The following is a 15,902-nucleotide window of genomic DNA, read 5'->3' as shown; positions in this document are numbered from 1 at the left end:
CCGTGCACTAGTGCCTCCCGATTTTACAATGAAACGTGTTTTGCCATCTTTGGGACTGATTCGAAGTTTTCCAAAAAGAAAAAAATTTATTGTGTAAAAATTTGAGCAGCATTTCCCCATAAATATAAGCTTCCCCAAAGCCAAAATAACATGTTGAATATAATAAGTATAAATGCATTGCAACGCCAATAATAAAAACATTGCAACACTAATAATGTTGTGTATACATTTTACAACAAGCAAAACAACCAATATTTCATATACTACTACTCACGGGCCTCTTAAGCTTGTACTCGCTCCAAATTCTGACCGCAAGTTCCAACCGGTAAGTTTCTACTTGTTCTTCAACGAGGTCTTTTAACGGGATTCTGTGGACAAGGTATTCGATAAATTTGTATGTGTAAAGTCTGCAGTCACCTGATCTAAGGTTGTGGACCAACCACTTGGGACGAACGATTGGCCACGCACAGTCAAGTTTATCGCCCAGATGGTTAAATAAACCTGTGTACTTCAAGAACTTGGGCATCATGACAGAGATTGGCTCCACGTGTTTTTACATATGTTGATCTCTGTACATCATAATAGCTGAGCCATACACCTTTATGTTGAATTCAGATAAATCAACATAAAGCGCAACCCAATGCTTCCTCTCAATGTTAAGAGGCATAGTGAAGCCCTGCGTGCCATCCCATTTCTAGCCAATTATGCACTTTTTTCCACAGACATATTCATCTAGGTCGTTGTCAAATGTATACGTTGCCAAGTTCTTTTTGTTGGTGATGAATCGCCCTCTCAATTTTTGGCAAAATACATCATCTAGGACGATAATATCGTTATTGAACTGCCCTTCGGGTGCCCGTGACCTTCTCATAGATAGAAGACCCATGCCTCGTCAATTTGCTATAAGTCATAAAAAATAAATTTAGTATAATGATAATGGTATAAAAAATAAGACTATAAATTTAGAAAATATGTTGTGATTACTTACATCATTGAACAGCCATTCACCTGGCTTCAAGATCATCCGGAAGAAGTCCTTATTCTAATCTCTAAAACCGCACTCAATCAGCTCAGAGTCTGTACTAGTATCAGCGAACCACTTGTTGAAGGCCTCGACAGCATCTTTAAAGGTCCACATCTTCTTCCTCACGTTACGCAGGGGATCTATGTAAGGGGACTCAAAATACTTGCTGGGCCTTTTAAGTCACTTTTCATTCTTGGATTCAGACTCTGGCTCTGAATGAACCTATTGCTCAAGTTGTTCCTCAGGCTCTAGCTGAACCTGTGGCTCATGTTGTTCCTCAGGCTCTGGCTAAACCTGTAGTTCAAGTTCTTCCTCAGGCTCTGGCTGAACCTGTGGCTCAAGTTGTTCTTCAGGCTCTGGCTGAACCTGTAGCTCAAGTTCTTCCTCAGGCACTGGCTGTGGCTGTAATTGTTGTTTTTCTAGACATGCTATATTGTCCTTAATTTCTCTAACAAATTGGTCTAGCGAGTCTAACCTCTTGTTGATGGCTTCAAAATGTCTACCATTGTACTCTACCATCCTGTGATAGAGTATGTCAAGTATGTAATCAATAGACATACCATCCTGCGGACGAGGTTGTTGTTGTTGTTGTATTTGTTGTTGTTGTTGTTGTTGTTGTTGTTGGGAAAGTTACTGTTGTTGTTGGGGAAGTAGTTGGAGACGAGCCAATTGTTTGGGAGGCTTCGGTTGCTGGACATGGACCATTCTTGCACCAGAGTCTAAAAACAATGCAAGCTGGTCAATCTCAGGATCTTTTTGGTCGGCATAAGGCAGATACAACCTCATGCACATACTATTCATTTCCTCCTCAGTGGGATAAAGAATTGGTACGGCCATTCCCTGTATATTAAAAGAACATACATTCAATGATTATTTAGGTGGAAGCATATTGTAAAAAAAATAAATATGCCTATTTTGTAAAAAAATACCTATAAAAATATTGTATTTAAACCCTTACCTCGTCACTTTGCATGAGGTCGTCTATCTGTCTAACCTCGACCAATGAAGCCCGGCGTGCCTCCCATTTGAGGATTCTGGGAAGACGTCCATCAACCATCTTTGCAAACGTGGCGCCGATGGTTGGAAATGTTTCGAATGTCCAAACCTGCGTAAACCAATTTTTTTAAGTCTAGTAAAACAAAAAACAAGGTATTATTTACTATAAGGCCATGAAAAATTATGCATATAACTGTATGACATACCTGGAAGGCCCAAGGAAACCCGCGTATGAGTAGGTTTCCTTAATGCTTTTATTACGTCCTTTCCAAACCCATTTCTAGAATTTCTCTTTCAAGTTCTTCTTCAAAGCCCGCATAGTGCATTCAAAAGACACCTTGCCTCATGGATAGCTGTTGAAGAATTCTAAATCGTCGATGTAAGACAACCAATCCAGTGGGACGGTATTCTTCTCGTCCCCAGATAGTAATACTTGTGCTAAAAAATAAATGATAGCGATCTTTGCTTTATCGCTACCTTTTATCTTCTTTCCTGTGAGCAATTTCTTTAAATCAGCAACAAGTACTACGTGGGACTTAAAATGCTCCAACAATCTTATATTCTTCGAAGCTTTCAACACCACGTCCGGCTCTGAGGTTTCCCTGCAGTTCAATCCAGTGATTAAAGTAAATTCCCTCATTCCGAACCTAGTTGGTTTTCCATTAACCATGACCACAACTCATGTCTCTTTTCTGTTTCTATCTGCCTCACAAGCAGATAGTGTGTCAATACTTCAAAATAGATCATATTTTCAGACATCAAAATAAAATGTCCGAAGGCAGATTCTTTAAAAATTGGCATTTCCGTTTCGGGGTCTAGATTCTGCCTTATTACCTCCAGGGCCTCGATCTTTGACTTCATAGTGACTTTCACTGGGAAGTACTCCCGCATAGGATCCATGATCATCCTTAGATGTTCAATCCCAGGAAGTTCATCTGTGTTATACTTCGAGAGGTCATATTGAAAAAAAAGAAAAAATACATCGGTCAGAACCGACCAAGACGACATAACCGACTAGAATAGACCAAGAAACCAAACAAGAACCCACTGAACCGACCATGACCCGACCGAACTGACCCCAAAACCCGACAGGAACCGACCTGAACCGACCAAGACATACCAAGAACCGACCCGAACTGACCAACCACTGACCAAGAACCGACCTTCACCTAGAACTGACCAAAATCGACCAGAACCGACCCTACTTGACAATAACCGACCCACCAGAACCGACTTAAAACTGACCTAGAACCGACTGCGAACAGACCAGAACCAAAACCGACTAATAACCGACTATGAACAGACCAATGTTGCTTATATTAAGTTTTTGTTCTTGCAAAAATGTATAAGAAAAAGTAAAACAAGAATATTACCTTAGCAGATTCCGTTGCCTCGTCGACAAGTGTTCGGGAAATGACCGTTTTAGTTGAGGAAGAAGAGTTGTTTTGTGATGCCATTTCAGTCTAAAAGTCACCGGTTTTTAGTCGGATTTTGGTGAGGAGGTGGTCGGTTTTTGTGGTCGGATTTTTGGTGAGTGGTCGAGGTCGGTTTTAGTGGGAAGGAAGGTCAGTTTTTGGTGAACGGTCGATTTTTGGTGAGGAGTGGTCGATCGGCCGACGAGAGAGATCGGAGAGAGTGGATCGGCCGGTGAGAGAACTTCGGCGAGAGAGAGAGAAATAGGTGAGAGGAAAGTCGGCGGTCAGTGATGGTCGGTCGTGAGGTTGGTGACTAATCGGAGAGAAAAGCCGGCGGTCGGTGAGAGGAGATCGGAGAGAAAAACCGACGAGAGGGTCGGTCAGTTGTGAGGAGAGCTCAGTCGGGGGGGAGAGGGTCGAGCGGTCGGTTTCAAGGGGAAAGAGGGTCGAGCGGTCGGTTTTGTGAGGAGAGAATTTTTGAAAATGACTCATATACTTAGACTAATAAGACTAATTTTTTACCACGTAAAATACACGTCCTGATTTTTTTATTATAAAAAAAAAACTGATCTACTTTCTCAAATTCTGTTTTGCTCCGGTCTCTTTTATCAAATTTTCTCACGAAAATGACGTGATATTAATAAGAACAATCGTCTGAGACTCCTTTCTTTTCTCTCTCGATCTCTCCGCCTGTCTTCTCTTCTATTGTTTTCCCAGAACCCAACATTAACAAACAACTTCTTCAGATTCCTTTCCGATACTTCTCGATCCTTTTCTCCTCTCGAACACACATTTCTCTTTTGTTTTTGTCTTTTCCATTTTCGGATTTGAATAGTTTGATCTTCGGAAACCCATAATTGGCCTTCTTATTGTAATCGTTCGACGAAATGAGCACCGGAGACCTTCTCAACATCGAGCCTCTCGAGCTCAAGTTTCCCTGTCTGTATCTGTTTTTCCTTCTCTTCTCGGATCTCGCTTTTTTTTTTTTTTTGGCTACGTTTTTTGGAATTTTCTTTTAAATTTTAATCGCGGTTGTTTATGGGTTTCAACTGTTTTCGTCTTTTAGTTGAATTGAAGAAGCAGATCTCTTGTTCGCTTCAATTGTCCAATAAGACCGATAACTATGTGGCTTTCAAGGTAATTCATTCCTCTTTCTTCATGCCTTTTGCTACTCTATGTCTTCTGATGTTCTTTCTCATAAAATGCTCGAAAATTAGGGTTGTTCTGACGCTTCTTTTGGCTAAATTACTTCCCTTTTCCTTTGATTGGTTATTTCGAATTTCAAATTATGTATTGCAACCGACAATAATGGGAAATGTGGATTCAAATCTCGAGATTCAAAATTTAAATTTGGGTTCAATTTTCTGCATTATTCTCAATCGGGGTCAAATAAAAACCAGATCTTGCATGTGTTTTGGTGATAATAATGGTAGAATTGATCATGTTTCAGGTCAAAACTACGAATCCCAAAAAGTACTGTGTCCGTCCCAACACTGGAATTGTCTTGCCTCGTTCCACATGTGATGTTATAGGTGCGATTTCAAATCACTTACAATGGGTTCATGTGTTACCTTGATTTTAGTTTCAAATAAATTAAATATATATATATATATATATATATATTTTTCTGGTTCTTGGTTTAGTCACGATGCAAGCACAAAAAGAGGCCCCTTCAGACATGCAATGCAAGGACAAGTTTCTCCTTCAGAGTGTAAAAGTGAATGATGGTACTATTGCCAAGGATATTAATGCGGAGATGGTAACTATATATATGAATTTTACTTATAAGACAAGCACATGACAAAAGCTTACAAATTGCGTTCAACTTTTTGAGCTTTCCGTTAAATTTGATTGATTTAAGAAAATGGGTTTTGATGCAGTTTAATAAGGAGGCAGGGCATGTGGTTGAAGAATGCAAATTGAGAGTGGTCTACGTTTCTCCACCTCAACCACCTTCTCCTGTGGCAGAAGGATCAGAAGAAGGGTCTTCCCCAAGGGGTTCTGTTTCAGAGAATGGAAACGCCAATGGTGCTGAATTTGTGAATGTGAGTACTTGAGTCAAACGATCTTGAGATTAAATATGGTCATGTATTTGATAGAAAGGTATTGATTTCATTCTCATATCTTCTACTGGTGATCACAGGCTACAAGGGCTTTGGCCGATCGGCTTGATGTCCAGGACAAATCTTCAGAGGTAAACCCAGAAAAGAAAAGAGATTATTTGATTTTGTGAAACCATGAGTAGTTTCTAGTGTTTGTAGTGAGAGTTAAATACTTCTTTTCCCATTTGTTCATGTTTATTTCACATACATTGCCACACAAAGATCACGTCATTTTATGGTTACTCAGTTTGCCTCTCATTTTTCTTATCGTAGCATTCATTGTTTCATTGATATTTCTTTCTCGACATACGGTGTGGAACCTCTCCTGGAGCCGCTTCACCAATATGCATGAAGAGAGTAGTTTTTGATAATTCATCTTGTCATTGTCTTAGAAGCATATTGCAATATTCAAGTGCTAGTAGGACAAACAAATGGTCGCTGAAGTTTGTCAGCTTCTACTTCGGTTGGATATGTGCCCTGCAGTTTGTATATGTTACATTTGCTTTAGTAGGTGTTCGACATAATTCCAGGTTGCACTTTCTTTACAATACTAAACCTATTGCAGGCAAAAGCTCTTATCTCGAGATTGACTGAGGAAAAAAACAATGCAATTCAACAAAATAGCAAGCTTCGTCAGGAACTGGTAAGGCCCCAATACGAGCCTTCTCGTACTTACATATATTGAACCTTGTATATTTTAATCTATATGATTGCTGCTATTATTTTTTCTTGGTATATTCATTGAGATGGTTACGTTGTAAGTTTTCCTTCATTGTCTTTTTTTAATTTATGGGTAGTTGATATCAGAGTAACAAACCATGGTGCGTGTTTTCTTGTCACTTATGACCTTTGGTTAGATTTGGAAGTGTGCCTGTCTCCAAACTATTCTGGATGAATGAAAAAATAAATGAACTTTGGTGTAGCTATGGGTAAAGAGGCTTGTAAAGCCGCATACATTTTCCTTTTTGTCTCGAAGATTTGAAGGTTCTTCAAAGACTTCTTTGTACATGACCTGTAAATCTCATTAATATTATGAGATGAATATATTAGGAAACATTGTTTAAGGATTTCATGAGGAAAAGAGAAAAATAAAAATAAAAGGCAACTTGCCATCGCTTAATTTTTTATTTCTGCATGACCGGTCTTTGTTGAGTTTATTGGCTGGCTGTGGTTCCTTTTGTTTTAGTATGCACTCACTTTTGACAAAGTACAAGTCTAAGATATATGTTCAGATGTTCAGGACCTTATGAGATTGTATTGTGTAGGAACTTCTGAGACGTGAGGGCAGCAAAAACCATGGCGGAGGTGTTTCGTTCTTGTTCGTCATCATTGTCGGTTTGGTTGGCATAATTTTAGGATATCTCATGAAGAGAACGTAAGCACCAGTCCGCTAGCAATTCTTTCTGATACTGCCTTGTCGGTTCCTTTTTTGACCCCAAATTGTTGAAGAATGAGGAGGGGACGAGAAGAAAGCAACTAAGAGGAGGTGGTGGTTTCTGTTAGTTGTTGTTGTTAGCCTTTGTGAAAGTAAGGACTTAGGTGGGTTGGTTGGTTGATTGATTGATGGGTTGTTGTAGTTGTCGCTGGACTTTTGCGGTAGTTCTTTGGTAACTTATGATGAACTCCAGTAACATGCCATTCTTTTTGTAACTTAAAAGAAAGGATGATTTCATTTTGCTTCTCTTGTGGTTCAACTAGGGAGATTCTGTTAAACAGTCTCTCTCACGACTGTTAATAAATTTTATACATTTCCCGTGTGCCGCTGCTGAATAGTTTCTTTTTGATCTGATTTCATGAATGGTTTTAGTTTGTTACTGAATGTTTCATTTGTTGCCTTTTGTTAGAATCTACCTGGTAGACAGATGGATTATAATAGAAGTTGGTCTCTTCAGTTGCAAAGTATAGCGTATCATCTATCACCATATGAAGCCCTGTGCTCCATTGTTTGTACAGCCTATCTCTTCCTTCCTTTCATTTTGTTTTTATTTGCTTGAATTGAAGATCCTACCAAACACAAAGTCACCTTCTTCTATTGGGATTGGTTGATCTTCGAAACTAAACTTTATTGTTTTTCTTCGTTAAGTTATAGTGGAGTGGTTCTTTGTCTGTATCTGGTTGGACATCATCTTATTAGAAGTGAATATTATAAATGCTTACTTGGAAACATAAAAACGTCATCATTGAGATCAAGTGCCTAAGAACGCACATGCTTTGTCCATCTCTTTAGACACTTCATTGGATTCAGCTTCAGTAAAAAAAATTTAGCGGTTGTGGCACGTGCTTAACCTTATAATATAAATTAATAAAAGGGCCAAAAAAGAAACAAAAATGAAATGAAAGGGTAAAAAGATGTGGGATTTCCCTCAAAGTGATCGGAACCTTCTCCACGTTTGCATCTGAAGCTGGCTTGTTTCCTCTTCTCCACGTATCAGTTATCACTTGTTCCCCAGGAATGGCCACCTCTACTTTTCACCTTCTCAAACCCAAGCCAACACTAAATACAAACTTCAAAAACACAATACACATCTCTCTATCATTCGACTGTGATCAGTTCTTCCAAGTGCCCATCAGTCAAGCAAATAACAAATCTCAAAAACGACGTTAAATTGATTGAGTGGTCATCCATGTCAGCGGGTCTGATGAGAAGGGCAGCGGCTCCAACCCTCCTGAAGAAGCTGCTGCTCAAACCTCAAGCCGTCATTCCTTCTGCTTCTCTTCTTTGTCGTTCCTTCAACACTGATGGCTCCCAAAACGACGACAACCGCTCCATCGACGGTGATCGTCGCTCCGATACATCCGTTTCTCGTCGCACCGACTCTTCTCCCGCCCTTTTCTCAGGTATCTATGTGTGTGTGTGTGTATGCAGAAGTAGTTTTGATCTTATGTTGTTATACAATACACTGACTGTTTAGCAGACGTACTGAACCCATTTTCACCGGCAAGGAGCTTAACCCAAGTGCTAAACTGGGTGGTCCAGTTGATGGAGGACCCGTTTTCAGGGATGGCGCCGAGAATCAAGGGAGGGGGGCGGAGGAGGGCGTGGGACGCCAAGGAGGATGACAAGGCTCTTTATGTGAGCATGGACATGCCTGGTCTTAGCAAAGACGACGTCAAGGTGACGGTGGAGCTGAACGCCCTCATCGTCAAAGGAGAAGAAGACCCCGTTCGGAAAGGAGGTATGTGAGCCGGCTTGACCTGCCTCCCAATGTCTACAAGTTGGACTCCATCAAGGCCGATATGAAGAATGGAGTTTTGAGGTTGGTCATTCCTAAACTTAAGGACGACCAGAGGCAAGATTGTTTTCAAGTGCAGGTCGAGTGAATGACTAATGTATATGTATCACAATTATAAAGGTCTTACAATAATGTTGTGTTTTTTATATGTTGCAACACAAGTCATATTTTCACATGTAGAGTTTAGTGCCAACTGTATTTTTGGTCCTTTTTTTTTTTTAATTGTGAGTTGGCTTCAATTTTTAGTCGTTTACTTTTTAGTAGTTCTTATCTTAAGGGTTTTGCTTTTCTAATCAAATCAAATCAAATAAAATTTCCAGATGATGATGTGGTTTCATTATTAATCTTCTAAACGCAGAGACCGTACAAAAAATGTACACTTCCTGGCCTTTTATTGCTACTTTAACAACAAAGGACTATAAACCTGAGTAGATCGTTTAAGATTCAAGAAGTCTTCTTCAGCGCATAACCAATTTTGTGACGGTAGACAACAAGTGTGAAATGAACCACCATTATAAATGTCTTATATTATATTTAAATCATTAGTGTAACAATTTTTTCACTTGTTGATAGATTGCCTGTTGACAAGATGGTGACATTGTTCCCACAACGCCAAAGACTACACGCTACGCTGACCAACCAATATAGATTCGTTCCGCAAATTATTTGATAACCGAGCCACCGACTGGTTACAGAACAAGAATTGCTTCGCTACGCAGACACATACAACAGAGGATCTGGATGCATAAGATCCATCAATTCGACATTTGCTCTAGAAAAGCGTGGTCAAATTTCAAAATACAACAGAAATTCAATAGAACAGGATAATCCTGTAACAACTACAGGCCAAAATATTAGCAAGGGCAATGAAACAAATTCATCAGCATTAAACTCGTTCATAAACGAGGGACTGCTTTTCTCCTCAACCAGCTATCACCAGAACTACTCATGGTTCAACTTTAGGCATATCTACATTACTCTGCCAACTTCACCAAAATATGAAGAGAATTCTTTCCATGTAATTGAAACTCAAAGACAAGACTTGGGATTTCTGAAGTAAACAAGGCGAAATTCGAAATAAGCAATAAAAAAAATCTAGAGACCTCATTTCGTTGCCTCGGCCCTCGGTCACACCCTGCACAAATAAAAAGCAGAAATTTAAACAAAAACTATTGTACTCGTTCAAAAACTAAAGGGAACATTCATTATAAATCATCAAACTAATTCATCTTTTCACTCTACCGAACAAGAAACTTGAATTCTTTTCAAGTCACATCAAAGTTTGTTTAAGTATTACTAGGCCAAGAAGAAACGAATCTTCATTATCTCTTCCCAAAAGATATCATAAATAAAACGAAATCGGAACACAATTGATGCCCATTTGCAGGACAGTGCGCCCATTACTTCATTGTATGTTTCCAACGACATCCAGGGAAAGTAATAGCATCAGACCATGACAAAGCCAGATATCCTTGAGAATCCAAAGCTAGATATACCTTACAGTCTGTGGTACATACACTACATGAGAAGCAAGTAGTAGGTTTCTTCCTTTCTTCCTTTTTTTCAAGTGAAGTGAAAAGATTTAAGACAAAAAAAGATAGCACTCCTTAAAGGCCTTGTAGATTTCGTAATTAGTCTTTTTAGCCCTCCAATTCAAGAGACACAAATTATAGCAAGAAACAAGGCATTACAAGTTGCCAACATAACAGAAATACAGTATTATGCCAATGAAACTTGTATCACGTTTCAAAACCAGTATATGCCACAAAAATCCCGAACTCACCTCCTTGAATGCTTTCTCTCCCTGGAAAAGCCTCCATCTCTTCTGCTCTTCTCCATCAACAAAGCACGTTCCTTCTCCTTCTCCCGCCTCTCTCTTTTAAGCCGCTCTTCTCTCAACTCCTCCACCGTCTTCTTCCCGCTCTTCTTGCCCACCTCCTTCGTCACTCTCGACGACCCATTACTATCCTCACCCTCAGCATTCACATTCGCATTTGCATTTGCATCTCCGCTTCTTCTCTCAAGATACCAAGGCAACTTAACTCCCTTCCCAGCAACACCATATCCTAATCTATACTTCTCATCTTCCGCATTCACAACCTTCGTTGCAGCGTCCTCTTTCCTCATCTTCTTCTTCTTGGGGCCATTTTTTTCATCACCTCCCTCCTTCTCCAATGGATCAAAAATCTTAATTCCTTCAAAGAGGTTAATGTGGCCCGATTTCGGTTCGGACTCGTTGCCAGGCGACGTGGCGTCGGCTCTCTTCACCGGAGCCAAGCCGCGAGATGCTCGGAGCTGTTCGAGACGGGACTCTGCGTCCCGCTTGCGAGCCTGCTCGCGCTTGAGCTGCTCTTCTTTGGCGGCGGCTTCTTCATCTCGGCGAACTTTCTCTCTGTTCTCGTAGTTGTAGACGTTCCAGCGCTTCTGGGGAAGAATGTTCAGGCCTCCATGGCCTCCCATCTTCAATTGATCCTCAAAATCACAACTTTAACTGTAAAATTCTTGCGATTTCTATTAAGGCTTTTGCGAAATTTAACTTCAAACACCCATAACAGAGGTAAGCACAAACTGAATCGGAAAATTAAGGTGCTGGGATTGAAGGAATGTAAGTAAAAAATTTTAGACTTGAAAATCCATTCCCATGGAATTCGAATACGGAAAGGACTAGAAAACGGAATCGAAGGATGATTTGCAAAGTTCTAATTCAAAATTTAGGGTTTTGCTGCGACGACGTTTATTCGTTTATTTACTTATTTGTTTGACAGATAACAGAAGTGAATTAGTTGCTTACTTTGAATCTCGATCAATGAACAAATTCCCCCTTGTTGGTCGTTGTGAGTTCGTGCCCCCTGAAATTGATTGATTGTTTTCGCCTGTTAATCTTCCTGCCAAGATTTCAGCTCATACATGCAAATAATAAATAAATAAATAAATAAATAATACGTGGGTTATATTTGAGTTCTCGTACAATATTATATAATTATTATTATAATAATCCTTTTAGGTTCATTTTAAAAAGCGTCTTTAAATTATGATTTAAATAACGATTAAAATTTTTTATAAGAGAAAAATATTCTAATAAAATCATAATTTAAATTTTAAGTATATATACTAAACTAACTCTTCAAATTCTCTTATTCATACAAGATTGTAATTTTTTTGTCATAATTTAACAAGGTTAATAAAATTATGCTTAGGTGAAATTTTTTAAGAAAAAAAGATAGGCATGTCTCACGCGTCTTCTCCTTTTCTTCTTTTCATAAACTAATAGTCCAATTTTAATTTTTTGTATTTTTATTTCTAAAAGAATATTATAAAATAAAAATAATTTCATTAGTTAAAACATAAAAATAATAATAAATCTTGATTTTCAAAGTATATATTGATGGCTTATGAGAATAAATCCAACAAATTTTAGATTTATTAAATTTGATTTTTTTTAAGTAAATCCGAACAAATTTCAATTCTATCAAATTTAGTCCCGATAAATCTTGAATTTTTCAAATTTAATCATGAATAAATTCCACTAATTTCTAAATGTAAATTTGATCATGAGTAAATATAATAAAGCACAAATTCATTCCGGTTTATTAACTTCCCAAATGAAAATACATTCATTAAGCATGTTTATTAAAAAATAAAATATTAAAATAAAATATTGAATGATCAATGTATTGCAAGTCGAGCTTTGAAGCCTTCATCTGCTCTATTTTATAATGAGTAGAGTATGTAGGTTCCGAGAAGTCTATCCTACGTCACAAATAACGATTGAGAAAAGTTATACTTGCTGCCAATGATAAACACCATGATGAGCAATATTGTTAGTGAAGAAGATGTGGAAAATATTATCATGAAACCATATGCCACAATGATCATCAACTACTCTTTTTTTTTTTTTTTTTTTTTTTTTTTTTTTTTTTTTTTTTAAGAATTGATCATCAACTACTTTGATGGAAGTACTTGTTCAAGAATAAGAAAAAAATATATAATATGGAAATATGACCAAACATAAACTACTTTTATTGCGCTCTGACTATTCTAGTAGGGATGCCCCACTCCTAGTTTGTTTTACTAGCTTATTTGTGGTTGTTTGTTTCTTCTTGAATTAAAACTATAAATCAGGTTGAGTTGAGCTGTTATACTTATATCTTGGTCGGCTCCAACTCAATCCATGTAGAGCCTAAGCCCAAGCAGGACTTGACCTAGCCCAAGTCAGTCCTGGCTTGACCTAACTTAAGCCTAAACCTAGCTCAGACCTAAATATATTTTGATTAGAAAAATTCTTATTTTTAATTATAATTACTTGAAAAATGAACATTTGAATATAATTTGCAACATCAGCCCCGTCCTCTCCTCTCACCTGCATAATAACAATACTGAGAATTCACTAATCTAATGTGTACTGATTAATTAAATCATGAAAATCATCAAAGTTTAGAACACTTTTTAAATAATTAATTTAATGACACTTACCATATAACTGAGAATTGCAACCATAGCCTGAACGACTTGTTAAAGAAGGACCCACTTTGATAATTGCTAGTTTGGCCCCTCGATTTTCTCCTCCTCCTCCCTTTTGTCCTCTAATGGACTTATAAGAGCATATAACTTAGAGTACAACCAATAGATTATAGTAAACATGATAGAATTGACTATCTCAAGCTTTAGGTCCATGATCTAGCCAATACAAATGAAGACATGAGAGTATCAATTATTAACTTCCCCATTAACATAATCGAGGTAATTGATACTACAAAAGTTTATATTTTTTGTTCTTATTATGTTGATATATTATTCTGTTCAGTTCTCATGATTAATTTAAGTGATTACTCTTTTTTGAAGGGGTTCTTGAGTTATCTAAATATACTCTCAGGCAAAAAGAAACATTTCAATATCCTTCCCGATGTTAGTGGAATAGTAAAGCTAAGCAGGTGATCATGAACTCAAATATTGCATGGTTCTATTTAATTAAAAAAAAGCTTATGATTATTGATCATTGGACAAGAAGAGATGAACTGTATAGATTTATAATGTCGAAGAATTCGTGAGGGCATTGAAAATCTTCCATGTCATACGAGGAATAGAAGATGAGCTTTCAGCTCGTTTTGACAAGAGCAAAAACTATCGAGCTACTTAGGGCTTGTTCTTTTGAGTGAAAAACTCAAAAAACTGCAACTTGAATTATAACTTTATTCGAGTTCATGTTCTTTTAAGTTTAAATTAGAGTTTAAACTCGAGTTCAAACTCGAGTTTAGGACTAAAACTCAAGTTCAAGTTTCCCCTTCAACTCGAGTTCAGAAACTCGAACTCAAATTAATGAACAATATTTTTTCTATTCTTAAAAATGCTATAACTTTTTCGTTTTAATTGGGATTGAGATGATTTTTTTTTCTATGCGTTGACAACGAAAAGACGAATAAAACCCAACCCATATACCCTATTAAAATTTTTCATCAGCATTGAGTTTTTATTAAAATACTATCTAAATACAAATTCAAGTTTTGACTGAATCAAACACAAACTCAAAAAGATTCTTATCTCAAACCATAACTCAAATGTACACAACCAAACACAAACTCAAGTTACAAGTTCAATTCAAGTTAAAACTCAAATTCAACTCAAGAATTATATTCAAGTTAAACTCCAAAAGAACAGGCCCTTAAAAAACTCAAAAATACAGTGTGAAAAAAAAAAGCTCTTGAAAGCTATATTTTCTAGAGAAATTTTCTTGAGATGCCCCACGCGTAGTTTATTTTGCTGGATTATTTGTGGTTGTTTGTTTCTTTTTAAATTAAAACTGTAAGTCAAGTTTGAACTTAGGTGTTATGCCTATAGCTTGGGTCCAGCTCGACCCATGTAGAGGGCCTAAGCCCAAGCGAGGCTTGGCCTAGCCCAGGTAAGACTAGGCCTAACTTAAGCCTAAACCTAGTCAGACCTAAATATATTTTGATTAGAAAAACTCTTATTTTTAATTATAATTACTTGAAAAATGAACATTTGAATATAATTTGCAACATCAGCCCCGTCCTATCCTCTCACTTGTATAATAACAATATCGAGAATTCATTAATCTAATGTCTACTAATTAATTGAACTATGAAAATCATCAAAGTTAAAAACATTTTTTAAATAATTAATTGAATGACACTTACCATATAACTGAGAATGCACTTTAAATAATTAATTAAATGGCACTTACCATCAAAGTTTAGGAAATATTTTTTTATTATTGTTGTTTTGTAAAGAATCTTAAATACACTCTTCGATCTATTATATCTCCAATAGTTAACTTGATATTCATTTTATTAATATATAACAAATTACAAACAATTCGTGATATAATACCAAAAACATTATTAGTGTTACACCACGGTTGAGGAATCGACCATTCCTTTGAGTGACAAGCGCCGAGTAGGGCTGGCAATCCGGGTAGCGACACGACGACACAACTCGAAACCCGCACGAAATTAGCGGGTTTGGGTTTGTCATAAATAGGTCCGGGTCAAAATCAGGTCGAACCCGTGAAACACGATTAAATAACGGGTCATTTTCAGGTTGACCCGCTGATTAGTGCATGAAAATGCACCCTAAATATTGCTTTTGATTTACACAATATTAAAATATTTAAGCTTTAATTAAACAATTCCATTATTTTTATTCATAATATTTTTAATTGGAATTTGTCTAGTTTTTGCTTAATTATTTACAGATCAAAAGCAGTGTAAAAAGCCACACAAAAATAAGCCATGGAAGCCATATTTTCAACCATCCGGAGCCAAGCCATCAGAGAGAAAGCCGAGCCGATTGAGCCGACCAGCTGAGCCGACCAAGTCGCGTCAGTCCGCGTGGGCCCCAGTTCGCCTACCATCCTCACTCCATCTCGCGCGCGTCCCCAGCACGGCCGTCCCTCAGCTGGCGCGTTCCCTCCACGGAGCCATCATCGCGCGTCCAAGAACTCTGAAGCGTGGGTCCCGCGTCTGTAGCCATCAGCTGGCCTTCCTCTCCGCGTGCGACAGGTGTCAAACCTTGTCCTCCACTCTGCTCGCGCCAGCACAGCCCAACCAATCCGCCCACGACACGTGGCACGTTTCCTTCTCACTTCCAATCACGTTACGACACGTGTCCCCTTGGT

At 37.9% G+C, this 15,902-nt stretch overlaps 3 protein-coding genes across 6 annotated transcripts; 2 read left to right on the top strand and 1 right to left on the bottom strand.

The window, feature by feature from the left end:
- Positions 1 to 3,990: 3,990 nt before the first annotated feature.
- LOC21395045 (vesicle-associated protein 1-2) lies at positions 3,991 to 7,299 on the top strand. Its single transcript, XM_024175038.1, has 8 exons — positions 3,991 to 4,374; positions 4,502 to 4,572; positions 4,886 to 4,967; positions 5,079 to 5,194; positions 5,316 to 5,480; positions 5,579 to 5,629; positions 6,103 to 6,180; positions 6,803 to 7,299. The coding sequence occupies exons 1-8, from the start codon at positions 4,323 to 4,325 to the stop codon at positions 6,914 to 6,916; spliced, it is 729 nt and encodes a 242-aa protein (XP_024030806.1). The 5' UTR covers positions 3,991 to 4,322; the 3' UTR covers positions 6,917 to 7,299.
- A 465-nt stretch (positions 7,300 to 7,764) lies between these two features.
- LOC112094378 (small heat shock protein, chloroplastic-like) lies at positions 7,765 to 8,900 on the top strand. Its single transcript, XM_024175062.1, is given in 3 exon segments — positions 7,765 to 8,375; positions 8,453 to 8,698; positions 8,701 to 8,900. Coding segments are annotated over 3 exon segments (618 nt in total). The 5' UTR covers positions 7,765 to 8,161; the 3' UTR covers positions 8,859 to 8,900.
- A 497-nt stretch (positions 8,901 to 9,397) lies between these two features.
- On the bottom strand, positions 9,398 to 11,667 carry LOC21395044 (leukocyte receptor cluster member 1 homolog). 4 transcript variants are annotated; one of them, XM_024175053.1, is made up of 3 exons: positions 11,562 to 11,667; positions 10,554 to 11,281; positions 9,398 to 9,905 (listed from the first exon to the last, which is right to left on the bottom strand). In XM_024175053.1, the coding sequence occupies exons 2-3, from the start codon at positions 11,228 to 11,230 to the stop codon at positions 9,899 to 9,901; spliced, it is 684 nt and encodes a 227-aa protein (XP_024030821.1). In that variant the 5' UTR covers positions 11,231 to 11,281; positions 11,562 to 11,667; the 3' UTR covers positions 9,398 to 9,898. The 4 variants fall into 4 exon arrangements, with proteins under 4 accessions (XP_024030821.1, XP_024030820.1, XP_024030822.1 ...); XM_024175052.1 differs by having other exon boundaries at positions 10,554 to 11,261; XM_024175054.1 differs by having other exon boundaries at positions 10,554 to 11,242.
- Positions 11,668 to 15,902: the final 4,235 nt, after the last annotated feature.

The sequence above is a fragment of the Morus notabilis genome, unplaced genomic scaffold (genome assembly GCF_000414095.1).
Source record: "Morus notabilis unplaced genomic scaffold, ASM41409v2 Scaffold448, whole genome shotgun sequence".
NCBI classification, from domain to species: Eukaryota; Viridiplantae; Streptophyta; class Magnoliopsida; order Rosales; family Moraceae; genus Morus; species Morus notabilis.
Note: the sequence above shows the minus strand (reverse complement) of the source record. Positions and strands in the feature narration are given on the sequence as shown.